The 18,826-nt window shown below is 45.8% G+C and overlaps 1 protein-coding gene across 2 annotated transcripts in view; it reads left to right on the plus strand.

Moving 5' to 3' along the window:
* The window catches only part of TFEB (transcription factor EB), a 63,448-nt gene extending 46,798 nt beyond the window's left edge, over positions 1-16,650 (plus strand). Inside the window, exons 4-9 of one of the 2 annotated variants that reach the window (XM_073542470.1) lie at positions 2,473-2,553; positions 2,668-2,788; positions 10,706-10,762; positions 11,339-11,414; positions 15,601-15,748; positions 15,852-16,650. In XM_073542470.1, coding sequence (XP_073398571.1) covers positions 2,473-2,553; positions 2,668-2,788; positions 10,706-10,762; positions 11,339-11,414; positions 15,601-15,748; positions 15,852-16,226 — 858 coding nt within the window. In that variant the 3' untranslated portion in view covers positions 16,227-16,650. Of the gene's footprint in view, positions 1-2,472; positions 2,554-2,667; positions 2,789-10,705; positions 10,763-11,338; positions 11,415-15,597; positions 15,749-15,851 lie in introns of both variants that reach the window. The other variant, XM_073542469.1, reaches the window with a different exon arrangement.
* Positions 16,651-18,826: the final 2,176 nt, after the last annotated feature.

An 18,826-nucleotide genomic window follows, 5' to 3' on the forward strand; every position in this document is an offset into this window, starting at 1 on the left:
GCTCATATATATTATAGTCATTACAAACAGAGTGATGTATTTCAAGTGTTTTTCTGTTAATGTTGATTATGGCTTACAGCCAATGAAATCTCAAAAGTCATTATCTCAGTAAATTAGAATACTTTACAACACCAGCTTGAAAAATGATTTTAAAATCTGAAATGTTGGCCTACTGAAATGTATGGTCTTGATAAAACACAGTGGACCTTCACTAGCAGATGACATGGCTCCCCAAACCATCATTGATTGTGGAAACTTCACACTAGACCTTGGAAATCAAGGTCCTAGAGTCTGGAGGAAGAGTGGAGGGGCACACAATCCAAGGTTGCTTGAGGTCTAGTATGAAGTTTCCACAATCAGTGATGGTTTGGGGAGCCACGTCATCTCCTGCTGTAGGTCCACTGTGTTTTATCAAGACCAAAGTCAGCACAACCATCTACCAGGAAATTTTTAGAGCACTTCATGCTTCCCTCTGCCGACAAGCTTTTTGAAGATGGAAATTTCTTTTGCCAGACTGACTTGGCACCTGCCCACACTGCCAAAAGTACCAATACCTGGTCTAAAAACAACAGTATCACTGTGCTTGATTGGAAAGCTAACTTGCCTGACCTTAACCCCATAGAGAATCTATAGGGTTTTGTCAAGAAGAAGAGAAACACCAGATCAAACAATGCAGACGAGCTGAAAGCTGTTATCAAAGCAACCTGGGCTTCCATAACACCTCAGCAGCGCCACAGGCTGATCGCCTCCATGCCACGCCGCATTGATGCAGCAATTGATGCAAAAGGAGCCCCGACCAAGTATTGAGTGCATTTACTGAACATACATTTCAGTAGGACAACGTTTTGGATTTTAAAATCCTTTTTCAAGCTGGTATTCTAATTTACTGAGATAATGACTTTTGGGTTTTCATTGGCTGTAAGCCATAATCATCAACATTAGCAGAAATAAACACTTGAAATAGATCACTCTGTAATGTCTCTATATAATATAGGAGTTTCACTTTTTGTATTGAAGAATCTCCTTTTGATTGCCTTTTTTTTCTTCTGTTTATTAAGATTGTGAGTATGTGTGGAAAAGCATGGAACAAGCTTGTTAAATTTTGGATTTGATATATGAAAAACTGTGTAGTGCTTAAACAGTAACAAATACATTCATATAAGGAGTAAAATCCAAACCTTTCTTATGGCTTGGATCTGGCAGAGGAGTCATCGTGTAAATTAGTATAGATCTACAATTTGCGTTCTCTCCTGGGTGTGACAATCGTTTTTTTTCCTGGATGAGAGAATCATGCAGGCTTTCAGCCTGGAAGATATATCACATTCTGATAAGGTTCCCAGCAAAGAAGGCTACCTTGTTGTTGGGCACACATGAATTGGCCAAATTATTCGCAAAGTTTCTTCACTTTAACTTTGTTTTTTGTTTTTTTTCTAGAGCAGCAATGCAATTCTAATTTCATATATTCCTTGTTTGCACGCTATATCGTTAGAGTGCAGCTTTAGTTTGCTAGTTACATATGGAAGTGGCTCTTAACTTCCACCTGTTCACACCTGTTTTCTGTTTGGAAGTGACGGTCAGTCTTTGAGACTTGTTTTCACCCAGTATTAAGCCTCATACACAGATATTGCCGTTTCAGTTAATGATTGTATATCATCCCACACATGAAAGTGGTAATTGATCACACCAAGTGTACCTAGAAGAATTGATGCTGTTCTGAAGGCAAGGTTTGGTCACAGCATATAGTTTATTTTTATCAATCGAAATCAAATCAATAACCTTCTACTTTTTTTATTTTTTATTTTTTAAACATTCTTACATTGTATGGTTTTCTCCGCACCTGCCTTAAGGGCCCGTTACACGTAGCGATATCGCTGTAACGTCACTGTTTTTTGTGACGCAGCAGCGATGTTGCTAGCGATATCGCTATGTCTGATACTTGCCTCCGACCGGCTCCCCCGCGATGATAGCTGGTCGCGCGAGAACGGCCAGGGCCATTTCTCGTCGGGCAAATTCCTGCTGGGCTTCCTGTGGCGCCGACGAGCGACGGGCCTCGTCTGACAGGTAAGTAGCGACCCCCGACCACTGCTATGTCGCTGGTGAGATCTGCCTGTGTGGCAGCTCACTAGCGACCACTTAGCGATGCACCAGCGATCCATATCGTTATTGGGATCGCTGGTGCATCGCTATGTGTAACGGTACCCTAACACTTTTGCACAGTATTGTACAAGTGCATATTGTAAAATCCTTTTTAGAGTGTTCCACACAAACATTGATGCCTCAGACTTCAAGGACCATTCTTCAGCTTTGGATTAGATGATTGTACAAATAATTATTCTTTATTTTAATAAAAGATTGGTGTGGATGCATACTTGTACATTGTGTGGATGCATATTTGTACATTGTGTATAAATATGTGAATATTGACCGAGTACGGTAAGTGACCATCAATAAGTCTTTGCTGCCTCTTTTCAGATGGATGAAGTCCTTGATAACATCATCGGTCTAGATGACATGTTTGTGTACACAGAACCTGCCCTGTCCATGCCAAACACGGTATGTCTATTCCTGAGTGAATGAGTCTGGGTATTTCGCATGTCTTGGTCTATTTGCATAAATAATTTATCTTGATTGTTACATTACTTCTGTCCTCATTCTTCTTGTTTGCAGCTTTCTTTTTCCAGTAGCCACTTGGGCCTGTACAGTGATACTTCGCAGCTAAATGATACTGTTGTAGGTGTCACCAGCAATTCCTGCCCAGCAGACCTTGCTTTAAAGAGGGAACTTACAGGTACTTTAAATGAGTATGCATTATATCTAATACTGTACATAAACTTACATCAGCGCTATAACATTTTATCATAAGAAAATACTTTGTGCACAGAACATTTGACTGCAAGCAGAGGTGTTAAAACATTGAAATCAATTTGTGTCTGATGAATGAGCCGGCATCTAGGCATTACTTGTAGTAATTGGTTTGTCATCAAAGTGCATTTCATTGTGGAAAACACGTAAAAATGGTTATTTCTCCTTTGCCTCATTGGGGACACAGGTACTGTGGGTGTATGCTACTGCCGCTTGGCGGCTGACACTAAGTGAAAAAAAGAGGTTAGCTCCTCCTCCGCCGTATACATCCTCGCCCCGATTGCGGGCGGAAACCAGTTTTTTGCTTAGTGTCTGTTGGAGGCACACGTCGGTCTGTCTCAAGACTGACCTTTTTTTTTTTTTTTTTTTTCCTTTTCTTTTCCCCATGAAGATAAGACAGGGGAGACAGACCCTATTGAAAGGGTCCGATCTCCCCAAACCAACAACGGGTGAGCACGTGCGAGTGTCCCTCCACGTATCCTCTTCCGCAACGGGGATTTTTTTTCCGGATGTTCCCTTTTTTCACATGAAGATGAGATAGGGGTGACGGACCCTATTGAAAGGGTCCGATCTCCCCAAACCAACAACAGGCGAGCACGTGCGAGTGTCCCTCCACGTATCCTCTCCCGCAACGTGGGACATGATGCCGGACTTAGCCCTGTCCACCTGAGGGTATGGAAACTCCAGGCTGCACAGAGGCACAAGCGTAGTTCGTGCGGCCCCACTGCCCCACCAATGCTAAGGACTGCGGGGGGGGCAAGGTGGCGGACGGTCCCTCTCCTCACCCCTGCAGTGGGTTAGATGGAGTTAGGGTGCCTACACCGTCCTGATCGTTTAGGGCCCCCCTCCCCTCTACCTGAGCTGGACGGAGGTGGATGGCCAAGGAGGGCTCCTGCAGCGTCCAGGGATCCGGTTCCGGAGCATTTCGGGAGGTCTGGCCGCCCCTAGGATCCTTCTTTTTCTTCCGGGGGCCAGCCTGCACTATTGGCAGATTAAAGCGGCGCCTCGCACGCTGAGGACACAGGGGACACAGGACTGGGGTAAGTGCTGCGCCCCAGCCCCGCGGACAGGCCGTGCTATCTGGAACAAAGTGCGCCCTCCCCCAGCGCTTTTGTTTGTCAGCACGGAGACCTGTCAGATACAGCATGTCAGGAAAATCTAAGACACATGCGTTCCTGTACGCTGCATGCATCTCCTGTCAGTCGGCTTTTCCGCGGGCGCAGACCAAACGGGTATGCGAAGCCTGCGAGTCCGAACGCGCTCGGGAGCCCTCCCCTGCGACCGAGCCCAGTATAACAGGTCCCCCGGAATGGGCATTGTCACTGTCGCAATCTATGGCGTCACGAGAGCAATCGAGTCCCTTCGAGCCCCAGATAGGGGCAGAGACAGTGGCTCTCCTGTCTTAGAGGGGTCCTCTACCTCACACGAGCCTCCGGCCTGCAGGGGCCACTCTCACTCCAGCCAGACCTGGGGGAAATGAACCCGCTCGGTGTCTCCCGGTCCAGCTGGTGCCTCGGCATCCGTGAGCTCTGCTTCTCGCTCCCCGTCACCAGCAGTCGATGGCGAACAAGGCTCGGACTATGACTCGGATATGCCCCTGGACCTAGATATGCTAGGTGGTCAGGAAACGGTTGACAGTCTCACAGAAGCCGTCAACCAAGACTCTGGGGATTGAGGATGAGTCCACTCTGGCTGCGGGCCATAAGGTGTCATTTAAGCGTGTCATGCGTCCCCATAGAGTATTTTGCACTCACCCTGAATTTGAGGACATAATGCAAAAACACAGAGAACGGCCGGACAGGCAGTTCTCTGGTCAGAAGGCACTCGAGGCGAAGTACCCTTTTCCCCCGGATCTCCGTAAAAAGTGGACGGAATCCCCAACGGTGGACCCACCGGTGTCGCGCTTGGCTACTAGAACTTTACTGTCTGTGCCTAGTGGTTCTTCTATTAAGGATCCCACTGATCGTCTCATAGAGACCTTGGCTCGCTCAATGTTTGAGGCATCGGGATCAGCGCTTTCTCCCTCGTTCGCAGCAACATTGGTAGCCAAGGCCATGATTTCTTGGTCAGAAACTTTGAATAGAGCCTTGCAGGACCTAGGCCTGCCAGCGGAGGTATCAGAAATCCCGAATCAGCCATGGCGGCGGACTACTTGATTGATGCATCTTTAGATGCGGCCAACTGTTCAGCACTTGCAGCCGCAAATGCAATCTCCATTAGGAGAGCTCTATGGTTAAGGACATGGCGGGCTGATTCAGCCTCAAAAAAAGTCCTTGACAGCGCTACCTTACCAGTGTGGCTACCTGTTTTGGAGAGAGGCTAGATCAGCTTGTCTCCGACTCCACAGGAGGCAAGAGTGGTTTTATTCCTCAGCAAAAGGCCAAGCCGCCGTTTCGTCACCAGTTGCAGGCGCGATTTCGGACCTTTCGCAACCCCGGGTGGACGACAGCGGCCAACTCCACCGCATCAGGGCGTCCCAATCACAATAGGGACCGACAGGTCTCATATAGAGCCAACCCATTGGGGAGGATGCGTGCTAACCAGTCTAGGTCGAGGGGATCCAGGTCCCAAAGATCCTCAGCCAAATGACTCGGGGCGTTTGTCAGTCGGCTCCAGCGGGGTAGGCGGCCGTCTACTCCGGTTTCACTACGCCTGGCTCATTTTCATGCACGACGCATGGGTGACAGAGCTGGTTTTTTTTTTTTTTTTTTTTTTTTTCTTTCCCAGCTTCCCAAAGTGGATACCGGGCAAGGGCTCTACTAGAAGCCATCGATTCGCTCTCTCGCAACGGAATTATCATTCCAGTACCGGAAAACGAAAAGGCGCAGGGCTTCTATTCCAACCTGTTCGCAGTTCCCAAAAAGGACGGGACGGCCAGGCTCGTTTTGGATCTAAAGTTCCTGAACAGATTTATCAGGATCAGACATTTTCGGATGGAATCTCTCCGTTCAGTCATAGCGGCAATGAGGCAGGGAGAGTATTTGGCCTCTATCAATATCCAGGACGCCTATCTGCATATCCCCATTTTCCCTCCGCATCAAAGGTTTCTACGTTTCGTCATCAACTGTCTACATTTTCAGTTTGCAGCGCTGCCCTTCGGGCTAGCCACGGCCCCCAGAGTGTTCACAAAGGTCATGGCAGTCCCCATGGCCATCCTGCACTCCTGGGGCATAGTAGTATTCCCCTACTTAGACGACCTCTTAGTCAAAGCCCCTTCAAGGCAGGCATGCGAGGAAAGTGTCAGCATTACGCTAGATACTCTTGCCCGCTTAGGGTGGTTAGTCAATGTGAAGAAGTCATCCCTTGTTCTAGCTCAGAGAATTTCCTTTTTAGGGATGACCTTCAACACTTGTCGATGGTTGGTAAGTCTCCCTCGAGACGAGGCCCTAGCCCTCCGGCAAGGGGTGCAAGTACTGCGTGAACTAGTCCCGCACACCATCCGTTTCGGCATGAGGATTCTGGGGAAAATGGTGGCAGCGATGGAAGCGATCATGTTCGCCCAGTTTCATCTTCGTCCCCTGCAGCACACCCTCTTGTCAGCCTGGGACAAGAACCCATTCACGCTCGATCATCAGTGCTGGTTGTCCTCTCTGGCCACCACTCTAGTGACTGCCTGACCTATCAGTTCCTCCCTGCTTCAAGGGAAACCCTTCCCCCCCCCCCCCCGATCAGTGGCTGGTGGTCACAACCGACGCCAGCCTTTTCGGCTGGGGAGCGGTTTTTCGCCACCACATGACCCAGGGACGGTGGTCTCCGCAGGAGGCAACCCTTCCGATCAACTTGTTGGCGATACGGGCGATCCGGCTGACTCTGCATCGATTCCATCACCTTCTAGCAGGCCGCCCCGTCCGGATTCAGTCGGACAACGCCACGGCGGTGGCTAACATAAATCACCAGGGGGGCACCCGCAGCAGGGAAACCATGCGCGAAGTAGGGCACGTGCTTCGCTGGGCCGAGAGGAACCGCTCGCTGATATCGGCGGTCCACATCCCGGGGGTAGAGAACTGGGCGGCAGACTTTCAGCAGGCAGGGGCTTGCTTCCGGAGAATGGTCACTTCACTCAGAGGTTTTTCAGCAGATTTGCCAACGGTGGGGAACTCCGGATGTGGATCTGATGGCGTCCAGGGTGAACGCCAAGGTGTCCATGTTCGTCGCGCGGTCCCAGGACCCGCAGGCAATCGCCGTGGATGCGCTGGTTCTGCCATGGAATCAGTTTCGCCTCCCATACCTGTTTCCCCCGCTGCCTCTGCTTTCGAGGCTCATCAAGAAAATCAAGGCAGAGGGGGTGCCAGTGATTCTGCTGGCCCCAGACTGGCCTCGTCAGGCGTGGTACACAGATCTAGTGCAGCTGCTCGTCGACGTGCCATGGCGCCTGCCAGAGCGTCCAGATCTACACGTTCCCGGGGCCCGATCTGCCACCCGAACACGGGGGGCCCTGTGTTTGACGGCTTGGCCGTTGAATCCTGGATTCTGACACAGGCGGGGTTCGGGCGCAAGGTGGTTGCTACGATGGTTAGCGCCCGAAAGCCTACCTCGGCACGAGTTTACCACCACACCTGGAAGGTTTTCTTTGCATGCTGCCGGGGCAACGGTTGTTCGCCACTGAAATTCTCAGGCCTGTCTCCCAGTTCTCTCAGAAGACAGATATCAGCTTTATTCGTCCTCGTTCAGCGCAGGATTGCTACCAACTTGCAGGTTGACTTTCATCCAGGGGGTCTCCCACTTGGTACCTCCCTATAAGGCACCTTTGGACGCCTGGGACCTTAACCTGGTCCTAAGTGTTCTGCAGGAAGCTCCTTTTGAGCCGCTGCAGGATTTCTTTGTCATACCTTTCCTGGAAGGTGGTGTTTCAGGTAGCCATAACATTGATCAGGAGGGTCTCGGAGCTGGCAGCGTTATCTTGCCGGGCCCCGTTCCTGACCTACAAAGACAAGGTGGTTCTTAGACCAGCTCCCCCTTTTTTACCAAAGGTCGTTTCATATTAATGAGGATATTGTCTTGCCCTCTTTCTGTCGATCACCGGTGCACCGTGTGGAAAAGGCTCTTCATACTTTGGACCTGGTGAGGGCTCTCAGGAGGTACGTGTCGCGGACGGCACCCTTTCGTCAGTCAGACGCGCTGTTCGTGCTCCCTGAGGGTCGCAGGAAGGGACTCGTGGCCTCAAAATTGACCATAGCCAGATGGATTCGTTCGGTTATTCAGAAATCCTACCGCGTCAGGGGAGCGCCGATTCCAGCAGGGATCAGAGCACACTCTACTCGGGCAGTGGGCGCCTCTTGGGCGCTTCGACATCAGGCTTCGGTGGAACAGGTTTGCAAGGCAGCAACCTGGTCCAGCCTGCAAACGTTTACTAAACATTACAATGTTCATACTCAGGCTTCGGCGGATGCGAGCCTGGGTAGAATGATTCTCCAAGCAGCAGTGGTGCACCTTTAGACAAGAGGTGCATGTAGCTTGGATCGGTGAGTCAACTTCCCACCCAGGGACTGCTTTAGGACGTCCCACAGTACCTGTGTCACCCAATGAGGTGAAGGAGAAACATGGATTTTTGTGATAACTCACCGTAAAATCCTTTTCTCCGAGACGCTCATTGGGGGACACAGCACCCACCCTTTTAGCCAAGTGGCTTCTGTTTATTTAATTAATATAATTTTGGTATGATACTAGGGTGGCTATTTTCTAGGCATGTTACCTGTATTAAGGTTGATGTTGTCTGATTTTTGTTTGATCTCCTACTGCTTTTGCACCAAACTGGTTTCCGCCTTCAATCGGGGCGAGGGTGTATACGGCGGCGGAGGAGGGGCTAACCTCTTTTTTTTTCACTTAGTGTCAGCCTCCAAGCGGCAGTAGCATACACCCACAGTACCTGTGTCCCCCAATGAGCGTCTCGGAGAAAATGATTTTACGGTGAGTTATCACAAAAATCCATGTTTTAATTTTTTTTTTTTTTTTTTAATCTAAAATTTGTTGGCCAAAACAAAAGTGAAGGGTTTTTCTGGTGTGTTTACTGGGGTATGTTGACGACTTGACTACCGATGGATCTGGTAAGATGGCTATGTTCATGGCTAGGAAATGAATGACTGAATATTGGCTAATGGATCATGTCCCTTCACTCCCAGAGCTTATAAATAAAATCAACTGGTTACTGAATTTGGAAAAGGGCCTTTATGTAAAAAGGAATGTTATTACAAGGTTTGGGCCCCATGGATTGATGGATTCGGGTTGACATCAAGAGGGTTAAACACTGGGCCTGTGTAGTACATTAATTCAAGATGCATTGTATTTCTTTGTTATTTCCAGCATGTTGGTATTTCCTGTATTTAGTCTCTCCTAACAAATTAACAGTAACCAACAATATTTTCTCCTTTTTATCGAACTGTGGTTCATCTTTTGCACTTTCTTTGATATGACCTGTTATACTGTCGGAAGGGGGGAGGGCTGTTTTTGTAGCACTGTCTCTTCCACTCACTCAGTGCCCTTCTCCATAGTCTTGCTTGAATTAAAGGAGTTTTCCGCACAGTTGTAAAATTTTGAAAATTGAATGTTCAAATTTAAGGACATTTACAAATTTTTTTTATTTTTTTTTTTTGTAAATGTCCTTAAATTTGAAAATTTTCAGTTAAGAATTAAAAAGGTGGGTTTCTGGGTTAGTCTGCAGGCACTCTGTTACCGCGGACTGCTGAATTGTGACATTGTGTAATATTCTGTATTTATAGCGTGAGTGGGCAATACCAAGACTGCATGTTTGCGATTTACATAGTTGCGGGTATGTGACAACAAGATTCTAACCTGCTTCTCTCGATAGAACATTGAGAGAAGAGACGGAGAATCTATTTATGTGATTGCAACTGTGGGGAAAACTCCTTTAATTCAAGCAAGACTATGTAGAAGTGCACAGAGTGAGTGGAAGAGACGGTGCTGCAGCTTTCTTGCAAGTGTTTATCTCCCTCCCCCAGTGCTGGATTTACAGCTACACTGCTCTGTACTGCTGTATAGTGTCCTCCATTTCTTCACATATGCTACACAGAGATGGGTGAGCAGGAATTCCTCATGTCTCCACTTCTCTGTACACTGTGTATTGGAGACCACATAGCAGCTAAATCTCTCCCCATTGGCTTGGAGACACCTGAAAATTAGAATTGGAGCATACAAAGGTGAAATCACATTAAAAATGTGTATTCAAGTTATGTAATGGCACGAAATGGTGTTCTTTCATGTACACAAACTTCATACAGTATTCTGTTAAGTCACCTGGATCTACAGGTTGGCATTAAGTGGGTCACACATTAGCTAGCAGTCATTTTCCCCAATTCACACACACACACTAAACATGTTTCATCATTCGTGGGCCCTGTATAAGGAGAGGATGTAAACTGCTGTGAGACATCTCCAGTGGCAGCTTCTCTCCAGGAGGAACCAAAGGATCAGGCATTTAAATTCAAATTGCTCTCCTTTTCTCCCCTGACGTGAAGCTTTGGGCAAGATTTAGGAGTCGCAGTTCACATCAGGTGTTTGAGCTTTCCTGGCAATATTGGCAGATTCATGTAAATTTACTGTAATGTGTTTTAGAACTGTTACCTATTAGCACCTTAAATTTCTTGCCTCAATAGATATAGATATATATTTATTTATTTTCAGCTATTAAGCCAGAATCTGAAATGCTGTCTGCTAGTAAAGAGTGCAGCAGCCCACTCCCTGGCAGGCACTTAAATTTACATGAACATCAGTTTACAACACGATGTTTAAAAACAAACTATTAACAATCTGTATCCCTTTAACCTAGACATAACAAACCATTAGACCCGCAGTATTGTCTTGGCTAACTTGTTTGTTATGCTTACAGATGCTGACAAGCGCGCCCTCGTCCGTGAACGTCAAAAGAAGGACACGCATAACATGAGTATGTCATACCCTAGCTTTTACTGCATGCCAATTGATGAGCATTTAGACTGCTATTGACTGCAGTTTTAAAGGGGTTGTCCACTACTTAGACAACACTTCTCATTTCTCAGGTTTGGCCCCCTTAAAATAAAACACCTATACTCGCAGCTGACGCTATTCCACCGGTGTCAGCGCTCGCGTTCCCGGGACTCGCGTGAGGTTGTTACGTCACACGAGTCCTGTGCCCAGTCCGCACTGGCTTCCCTATCCCCGCCTTTGGACATATTGAATATCAGCAGGAAGCCAGGGCTGCAGTTGCTCTGACTTCCTCTTGATGTTTGTCTGAAGGCGGAGACAGTGGCGTCAGCGCTAATTGGGAGCAGGGATCACATATCATAACCGCACGCGAGTCCTGAGAACACAAGTGCTGACTTCAGCACTGGAGGGTGAGTAAGTGTTTTTATTTTAACAGGACCAAACATGAGGAATTAGAAGGGGTTTTCTGGTAGTAGTGGACAACCCTTTGTAACTGTTTTTAAATAAAGATGGATGAAAAGCTTTAATAATTACTGAATCACTTTTTGTCTGTTTTCAGTTGAAAGAAGACGACGCTTTAACATCAATGATCGGATAAAGGAGCTTGGAACTTTAATCCCAAAGACGACTGACCTGTACGTTGCTTAATAAAACTAAAACCAGTTGCAATGTAGATAAATATTTGCCTATCGTAACCTGCTTAAGAGGTTAAGAAGGTCTTTATATTTGTAGAGATTGGGGCGTACAGCAATGTTTATGATGTATAGGAAAACCCCTTTTTTAAAAAGAAAAATCTATAAAGCAATTGCCTATAATGAAGACCTGCTAAACAAAGGCCACTGACATGTGCTGCTAGGGTCTTCTTTTACTTGGATTTTTGGTGTGTCTCTGGACATATATTGGATATGGGATTGTGCTACCTGTCTTGTACTTCTATGATATGCCATCACTTTTTGATCAGTGTGGATCGACCTCTAGTTCTGAAGACTCCTGAGACAACTACACACTGCTAATATAGTGCTGCATCCCCTTCTGATTTTTTTGCCTGCTCAACAATACTCCATGCCATGTAGGGAACTGCCCCCAGCCCCATTTATATAGATTGGACAGTGCTGTAATTCCCTGAACAGCCATGTAGAGGGGGACTTCTGAACAGTAAGATAACAGTGATGGCAACTTGGTGCTGAACTTGGCTTGAGGCCACTTAACTCTCAAGTTCAGTAAAGTCCCAAAGCTCACCATAGGCTATCATTTTCTGAAACTGTAACATCCTTTCAGCCTTTTCTACAGCAGTTTTCCTGCGGAATGATTTCATTTCTTTAAAAGAACAATTGCAAGGTCATTTTAAAACCTTAAGTTGTTGTCAACATTTTTGGCACCTTAAATTAATTACACAAGACCCAAAAAAGTGTTTTAGAACTGAAACAAAGAAATTGTGCAGATGGCACCCTTTGTTCAGTTTGATACAGATGACAAACTAAATAAGAATGACCTGTGATTAATTTGAAATTAGACCCTCCTATCCCCACCTTGTCATGTTATTTTAATTCGCCTTTGAATGATGACTTTGCTTAAAAAGCCAATTTTGTTTTCTGCTCCGTGCTCTCCTCATGAAGCACAAGCAGTCTAAATGGTGGAAGACTCCAAAATCATTAGCATTCTAAGCTTCAACAGAAAGACCTTTTCTGCTCGTTGAACGGTAGAGAACCTTCCACGGTGTGGTTGAAAGAGAACCCTATGAAACTTGGCGTGAAATGTCGCATAAAAACACAACACCCCGAGATCTTCAGGCAGAGTTCAACCCATTCCACGTGCTTAACAAAACGAGGCCAGGGAGGACCACACGGCTTACAGAAAAAATGGGAAGAAAAAAATACAAAAGTTCAAAAGGCCACCCTTTTTGCCCCATAAGAATGAAACCATAAAATTGGATCATTAGAATTTTTTTTTTTTTAATACAAATTTTTGAGCATGTTTCACCACTTACTGCAGAATCATATTGCCAGCTCCGTTTTATCATATTGTGATCATAATTTAAAAAAAAATAAAACACACAATTGTGGAATTGCACTTTTGTTTGGTCAACTTTGACTCTCTTGGAATTTTTTCCCCACTTTCCAGTGCATCACATGATAAAAATAAATGGTGTCATTCAAAAGTACAACTTGTCCTGAAAAAAAAAAAAAGTTATGGCTTTTAGAAGAAAGGCAGTTAAAAACAAAAATGGAAAATAGCCCGGTCATAAAGGTGTTAATATTCATCTTGTAGTTTACATTTCTCAGTCATCCCGCAACCACTTTAATTTTGTAGTCCACTGTATTATCGGTCTCCTAAAAGAGTGGACACATGGGGCCTTTTTATTTGGACGTTAGATTGTCATGACAGCTATCAGCATGCTGCAACTGTGAGAGGTGTCAGAAGCGATCTTTAACTCCTTCCCAAGCCCATTCTTATATCAAATGCCACTGTCAATCATCAGACGACATTGAATAGGTTAAAATGTTGCAATTGGAGCTAGCAAACCGCACTTGCGATGTATGCAGCGGGCTCAGCTCCTGAGCCTGTTCCATCCACTGGAAATGTACGGCAGATACCACTAAAGAATTAAAATATTATTCTAGAGACAGAGTTGCTAGTTATCCACTTATTTCTGTATATATTTACTTAAAGTAATTCTGTTAAGATAGCCAATAATGTTGATCAGAACTACATACAGTGGCATGTAAATATTACTGTTATAGTGAACAGTTAAGCAAGTTGAAGATGAAATAATCTCTAAAAGGCCTAAAGTTAAGGAGGACACATATCTTTTGTGTATTAAGCAAGAAAATATATTTTATCTTTAACAATTTAAAAAGTACACAAAGGAAAATGGGCTGATGAAAAAGTTTGGGCACCGTTGGAGATTTGTGTGCTCAGATACTTTGACCAAGGTTTCAGACCTTAATTATCCTGTTGGGGTTAAGCTTGTTCACTATCATCGTTAGGAAAGACCAGATGATGCAAATTTCCCAGCTTTATAATAACCCAACTGTCTCTATCCTTGTGCCCAAAAAGGCTCCAGAGGAAATAAGACTTTTATAATTTTCCCATCTGATTCTAGGGTGCACTGTTGCGTTCCAGTACAAAATGGAGCCATAATACGATCACGTGCATAAAGGTGAAAGAGTTGATGCATTTGTTGCTGGAGAACTCCACTTAAGGGGGCTTTACACATAGCGATATTGCTAGCAATATCACTAAAGCCTGTTTCCCACATATGTTTTTTTATGTCAGTTGTAATCCGCGAAAATGGTGGAAAACGGATCCGTCTCCGTACTGACATCAACGTGTGCCACCGGACCGTTTGGTTTTAGGGATCCAGAGAGAGAGAGAGAGAGAGAGAACGGGATATAGGGTTACATTTCCAGCAAAGGCATTTCTTCCGGGCATGCACAATGTATCTGGCCAGGGAAAAAAACGTTGCATTGTCCGTCCAGTCATGTCAGCGGACGCCAACATTTTAGCGGATCCATAAAAAAACGGAACCAACGGATGACCATTCGTCAAGATCTGCCGATAATGCAAGTCAATGGGAAAAAAAACGGCAGATTGTGACTGATGGAGACTAACGGAAATGTGAAACAGGCCTAAAGCGTCACCGATTTTGTGACGCAGCAGCGATATCGCTACATGTGATACTTACCTCTGACCAGCTCCCCCCACTGGTTATCGCTGATCGCGCGAGATCGGCCTGGTCCATTTCTCGTCGTTGGCTTCCTGCTGGTGCCGACGAGCGAGCCATGGACGCAGGCGGAAAACTGACACCCTTGACGCGTCTGAAAGGTAAGAGCGAGCGCTGCTGCATCGCTAGTGACATCTGCCTGTTTAGCAGCTCACTAGCGACATTTAGCGATGCACCAGCGATCCTGACCGGGTCATATCGTGGTCGGGATCGCTGGTGCATCGCTAAATGTAAAGGGGCCTTTAGTGTTAGCTGACCTTCCTTCTGTTGAGTGCAAAAGTTCAAATTTTAAAGACCGCTCATGCAATTCAGTGCTGTATACACAACAAGCAAAAATGTACTAAGGTTCAGCTCTGCACATCGCCACCTGGAAGACTAGTCTCATGACGTCCAGAGTCAAAGGAAGATTACTGCATTGTAAGGAGCATCTTGATTTAAAAAAACAAAAACAAAACGCAGTTTCATTAATACTTACATCCATAAGGCCAGGGCTTCTTGGCAACAGTGGCTACACTAGCAAATTCATCACTGTGCTGCAGCCAGAAAAAAGGACAATACAAGTGAATAGGGTCATACTGCAACCCAAAGGGTGCTACAACAAGCAAATCCCAAGAAGTCCAACTTCCCCAGTTTTTTTTTTTTTTTTTTCTTTTCTTGTTAGACGCAGTCGTGGTTCCCTCAGGGTTGTGAAGCGACGCCATTTATTTGTATTTCTCTATGATGTAGCAAAAACACCTGAGTGAACCTTGGTCACCATATAGATATAGCTTTATAGAAAGATTTTTGCCCCAAGAAGTTCCCTGCAGTGCTCTTTACGCAGCTCCCTGCGGTGCGGTGATCTTTTACGCAGCTCCCTGCGGTGCGGTGATCTTTTACGCAGCGCTCTGCGGTGCGGTGATTTTTTACACAGCTCCCTGCAGTGCAGTGATCTCCTTTTACGCAGCTCCCTGCAGTGCGATGATCTTGTATTGTAAAGCCTTTGTGCTTTTGTAAACCAAAACATATTCAAGATGCTATGTCCAGCTTAAACACATTCTTGTAATGAGTTTGTTTTGAAGAAGGCAACGTTTACATACCCGTTCTCTTGTTCTCAGCAGTGATACCCGCTGGAATAAAGGCACCATCCTCAAGGCATCAGTGGACTACATCAAACACATGCAGAAAGAGCAACATCGGAGCCGTGAACTGGAAACCCACTCAAAACACCTGGAACAAACAAACAAGCAGCTGTGGCTTCGGGTCCAGGTGACGTTTTCTGCCATAGACAGGCTATGCACTGGCTTCTTGCCATATTCGGCTTGTGTACCAGGCGAAAGTGTCTCTTATTAAAATTTCCTCTGTCTTTCAGGAACTTGAATTACAGGCACAAGCACACGGCATTCCAACGATTTCCCCTCAAAGAATGAACACCACTGAGGCAGTCAAGCAGGAACCCGAAGCAATGCCGCCTGTTCAGCACCAACTTACAGTCCCACAGCAGGGACCATACCAACAGCAAATGGATTTTTCGTCAGGGCTTGGTTTCCAAGACAATGCCTGTCCAGATACTTCTTTTCCTGCTCTCTCGAGGACAGAGCTAGACCTCATGCTAATGGAGGACACTATGTTAAGTTCTGATCCCATGATGACTTGTGACCCTCTCCTCTCAACCCTTTCTCCTGGCACGTCAAAGGCCAGTAGCCGAAGAAGCAGCTTCAGCATTGATGAGGTGGATGGCCTGTGACATTGTAATCTAGGAATGAATAACCTATGCTACCCTGTAGCGTAAATGGACTGTAACTTAACTCAACCTAAACACAATTTTCTGAAATCACACTGCCTTATTTATGGGACAGTTTTTAGCCAGAAAGTCACAACTGCTAAATGATATGCATGGCCATTTGGTGCAGATATACTCAAACTGTGCTCGTAATCATACAAAAATGTTGGCCTTGATGGATTCCTCATAGTTGAATTATTTGGAGAACCCGCATTGGCCTCTGTATACATCTTCATGATGTCGCCTGACTACCTAAGAAGTACCCAATGCCATATTGATCATGTCCATCAGCGCGTATCAAAGTGAATTATTTTACAGATGCCAAGGATATATCCCTGCCTCTGTTTTTTCTGAGATATATGCAAGAAATATTTGCCAAGAAACCAAAGTGCCTTTTACATGTCGGCCGGAGGAGGACCCGTGTGCTTAGATGTTGATCGGAATGAGAGTGGTTATGAGATTAGTGTAAAAATGGGTTTGTAATTTCTAAATTAAAGGGAGTCTCTCACCAGGTGTTTGCTATCCCATCTGAGAGCAGCATGCTGTAGGAACAGACCCGGATTGTAGTGATGTATCACTTATGCTAGTTTCACACTAGCGTATGGAGGAGCTGCGGAGGGATGCGGACTTCCTCTGTGAAGCTCCGCCCATGGCCCCACCTCCTCAGGTCAGCTCCGCCTCTGTCTGCATGTGGCCTGCGTACCCTATCTTTAGCATTAGGTACACAGGCCGTGCCGATGTATGCGGATGCCTCCGCATGTGTCGTTTTGACGGTGCGGCGACCGCACCAAAATGCAACACGTTTCCGCACCGTCAAAACGACACATGCGGAGGCATCCGCATACATCGGCACGGCCTGCGTACCTAATGCTAAAGATGGGGTACGCATGCTGAGCGGAGGAGGAAGTCCGCAGCTCCTCCATACGCTAGTGTGAAACTAGCCTTACCTGGCTGCTTGCTGTCCTTTAAACAAAAAAAAAAAAGCAAAATCATTGCTTTTATCTGCTGCAGATCTAGCAGTTCTCTGAATACTGAGCTCTGTATAACCCCCACCCACATCAATGATTGGCAGCTTTAACCCATGTATAGTGTACACAGAGCCAGCTGTCAATCAATGGTGGGGTTATAGAGACCTCATGATTTATACTTGACAGCAGGCCAACTAGTCCTCTAGTGATAATCTCCTGCTGACAAAACTACAGCCAGCAGCCAAGTAAGTGACACATCGCTGGAATTGGGGTCTCTGGCTCTACATTATACTACTTTTAGCATAGGTGGCAAAAGACTGATGAGATTCCCTTTAACTATTTGGCTTGGTTTGTGATTGGGGAGAGAACAGCGATTACAGTTATGTTATGCTGTATAGGTCACCATGAGAATGGAAGTGTGCATGTGTGTGTGCCCGGTCTTTGCTTGTCCACTAGACCACTAAAATCTTTCTTTTGCCAGGGTCTATAGTGACTTATTATATGGAGCCTTTTATCATGAATGGCCTTTTTCTTGGACACTTTTGTATTATTACTAGCTCATTACGATCTGCTAGGATTGTGAACTGCTCAGGTTACAGGTGCCTTCATGTTTCTGCCTGACCGCAATACTCTCAGGACATTTGCCTTCACGGGTGTTTTGCTAAATTATTTTTCTCCAAGGCATCCAAGTGGGAGGCCAGCCTCTTAGTGTTTGCCATATTGGTGGCCATACAGGACTTCAGCGTCCCACTCTTGTTCTCAATGGATAGAAGCTGCCACAAGTGATGTCCGAGCATGGCTTCTTATAAGATCGTGAAGTTGGGGGGAGTAGCTGTCAGACAAACACTGTGTTTGGACACTTGTTTGTTGTGGGTTTTTTTTTATAACATAGAGATAATGAAACACTGCCTGTATGTACATAACTGGTCATCTCTGAAGAAAACGAGAAAATGACTGCCTCGCATGCTGAGGGCAGATTCAGCCACTGGATCAAAACTTTGATTTATGCTTATGATGCCATAAGCGTTTCTTCTCGTTTAGATGTTGCAGAATCAGAAACTCATTTTGGCCAACAAACTGTATCTTTGACATCTGGAGGGAATGGTCACCTAAGATAAGGGAATCGGGCTTTTCTGGATCTGCACTATCGGAGAACATAGTAGTTAGTCCTTACCACTGCCGCCTCATCATTTTATGGTGGGCCTTCTTACAATGCAATTTATCACAATCTCTGGTGTCTAGGGTGCAATCCTATATGGTTTTACTTTAGCTGTGTCAAGTTATTTTACTAAAAAAAAATTTTCCTCTGGACTCGTTAGTATGGTTTTGCCTGATTCTTACCCACTGTAGATGGAGTCCATGTACAGGTGAATGGTAGTGTCCTCTGCCAGCACCTGCCCTTCTGCAGCATTGGATTTGTGCTCTTGGTCAATAAATGCAATATAGTGTTAAATACATTAATACTTTTAATCCACCTGGCAAATCACAGGGAAGGCAGTCTTCCAGACTTTATGGTCATCATCTTGGTGCCCACTGTTGGTGATGGAATTGATCTTTATTAGAGTGCTCCTACTCCTTGACCGAGGGTTGCGTTTC

Source organism: Dendrobates tinctorius, unplaced genomic scaffold (genome assembly GCF_039654945.1).
Source record: "Dendrobates tinctorius isolate UK_male_01 unplaced genomic scaffold, ASM3965494v1 ptg000127l, whole genome shotgun sequence".
In the NCBI taxonomy this organism is placed as follows: Eukaryota; Metazoa; Chordata; class Amphibia; order Anura; family Dendrobatidae; genus Dendrobates; species Dendrobates tinctorius.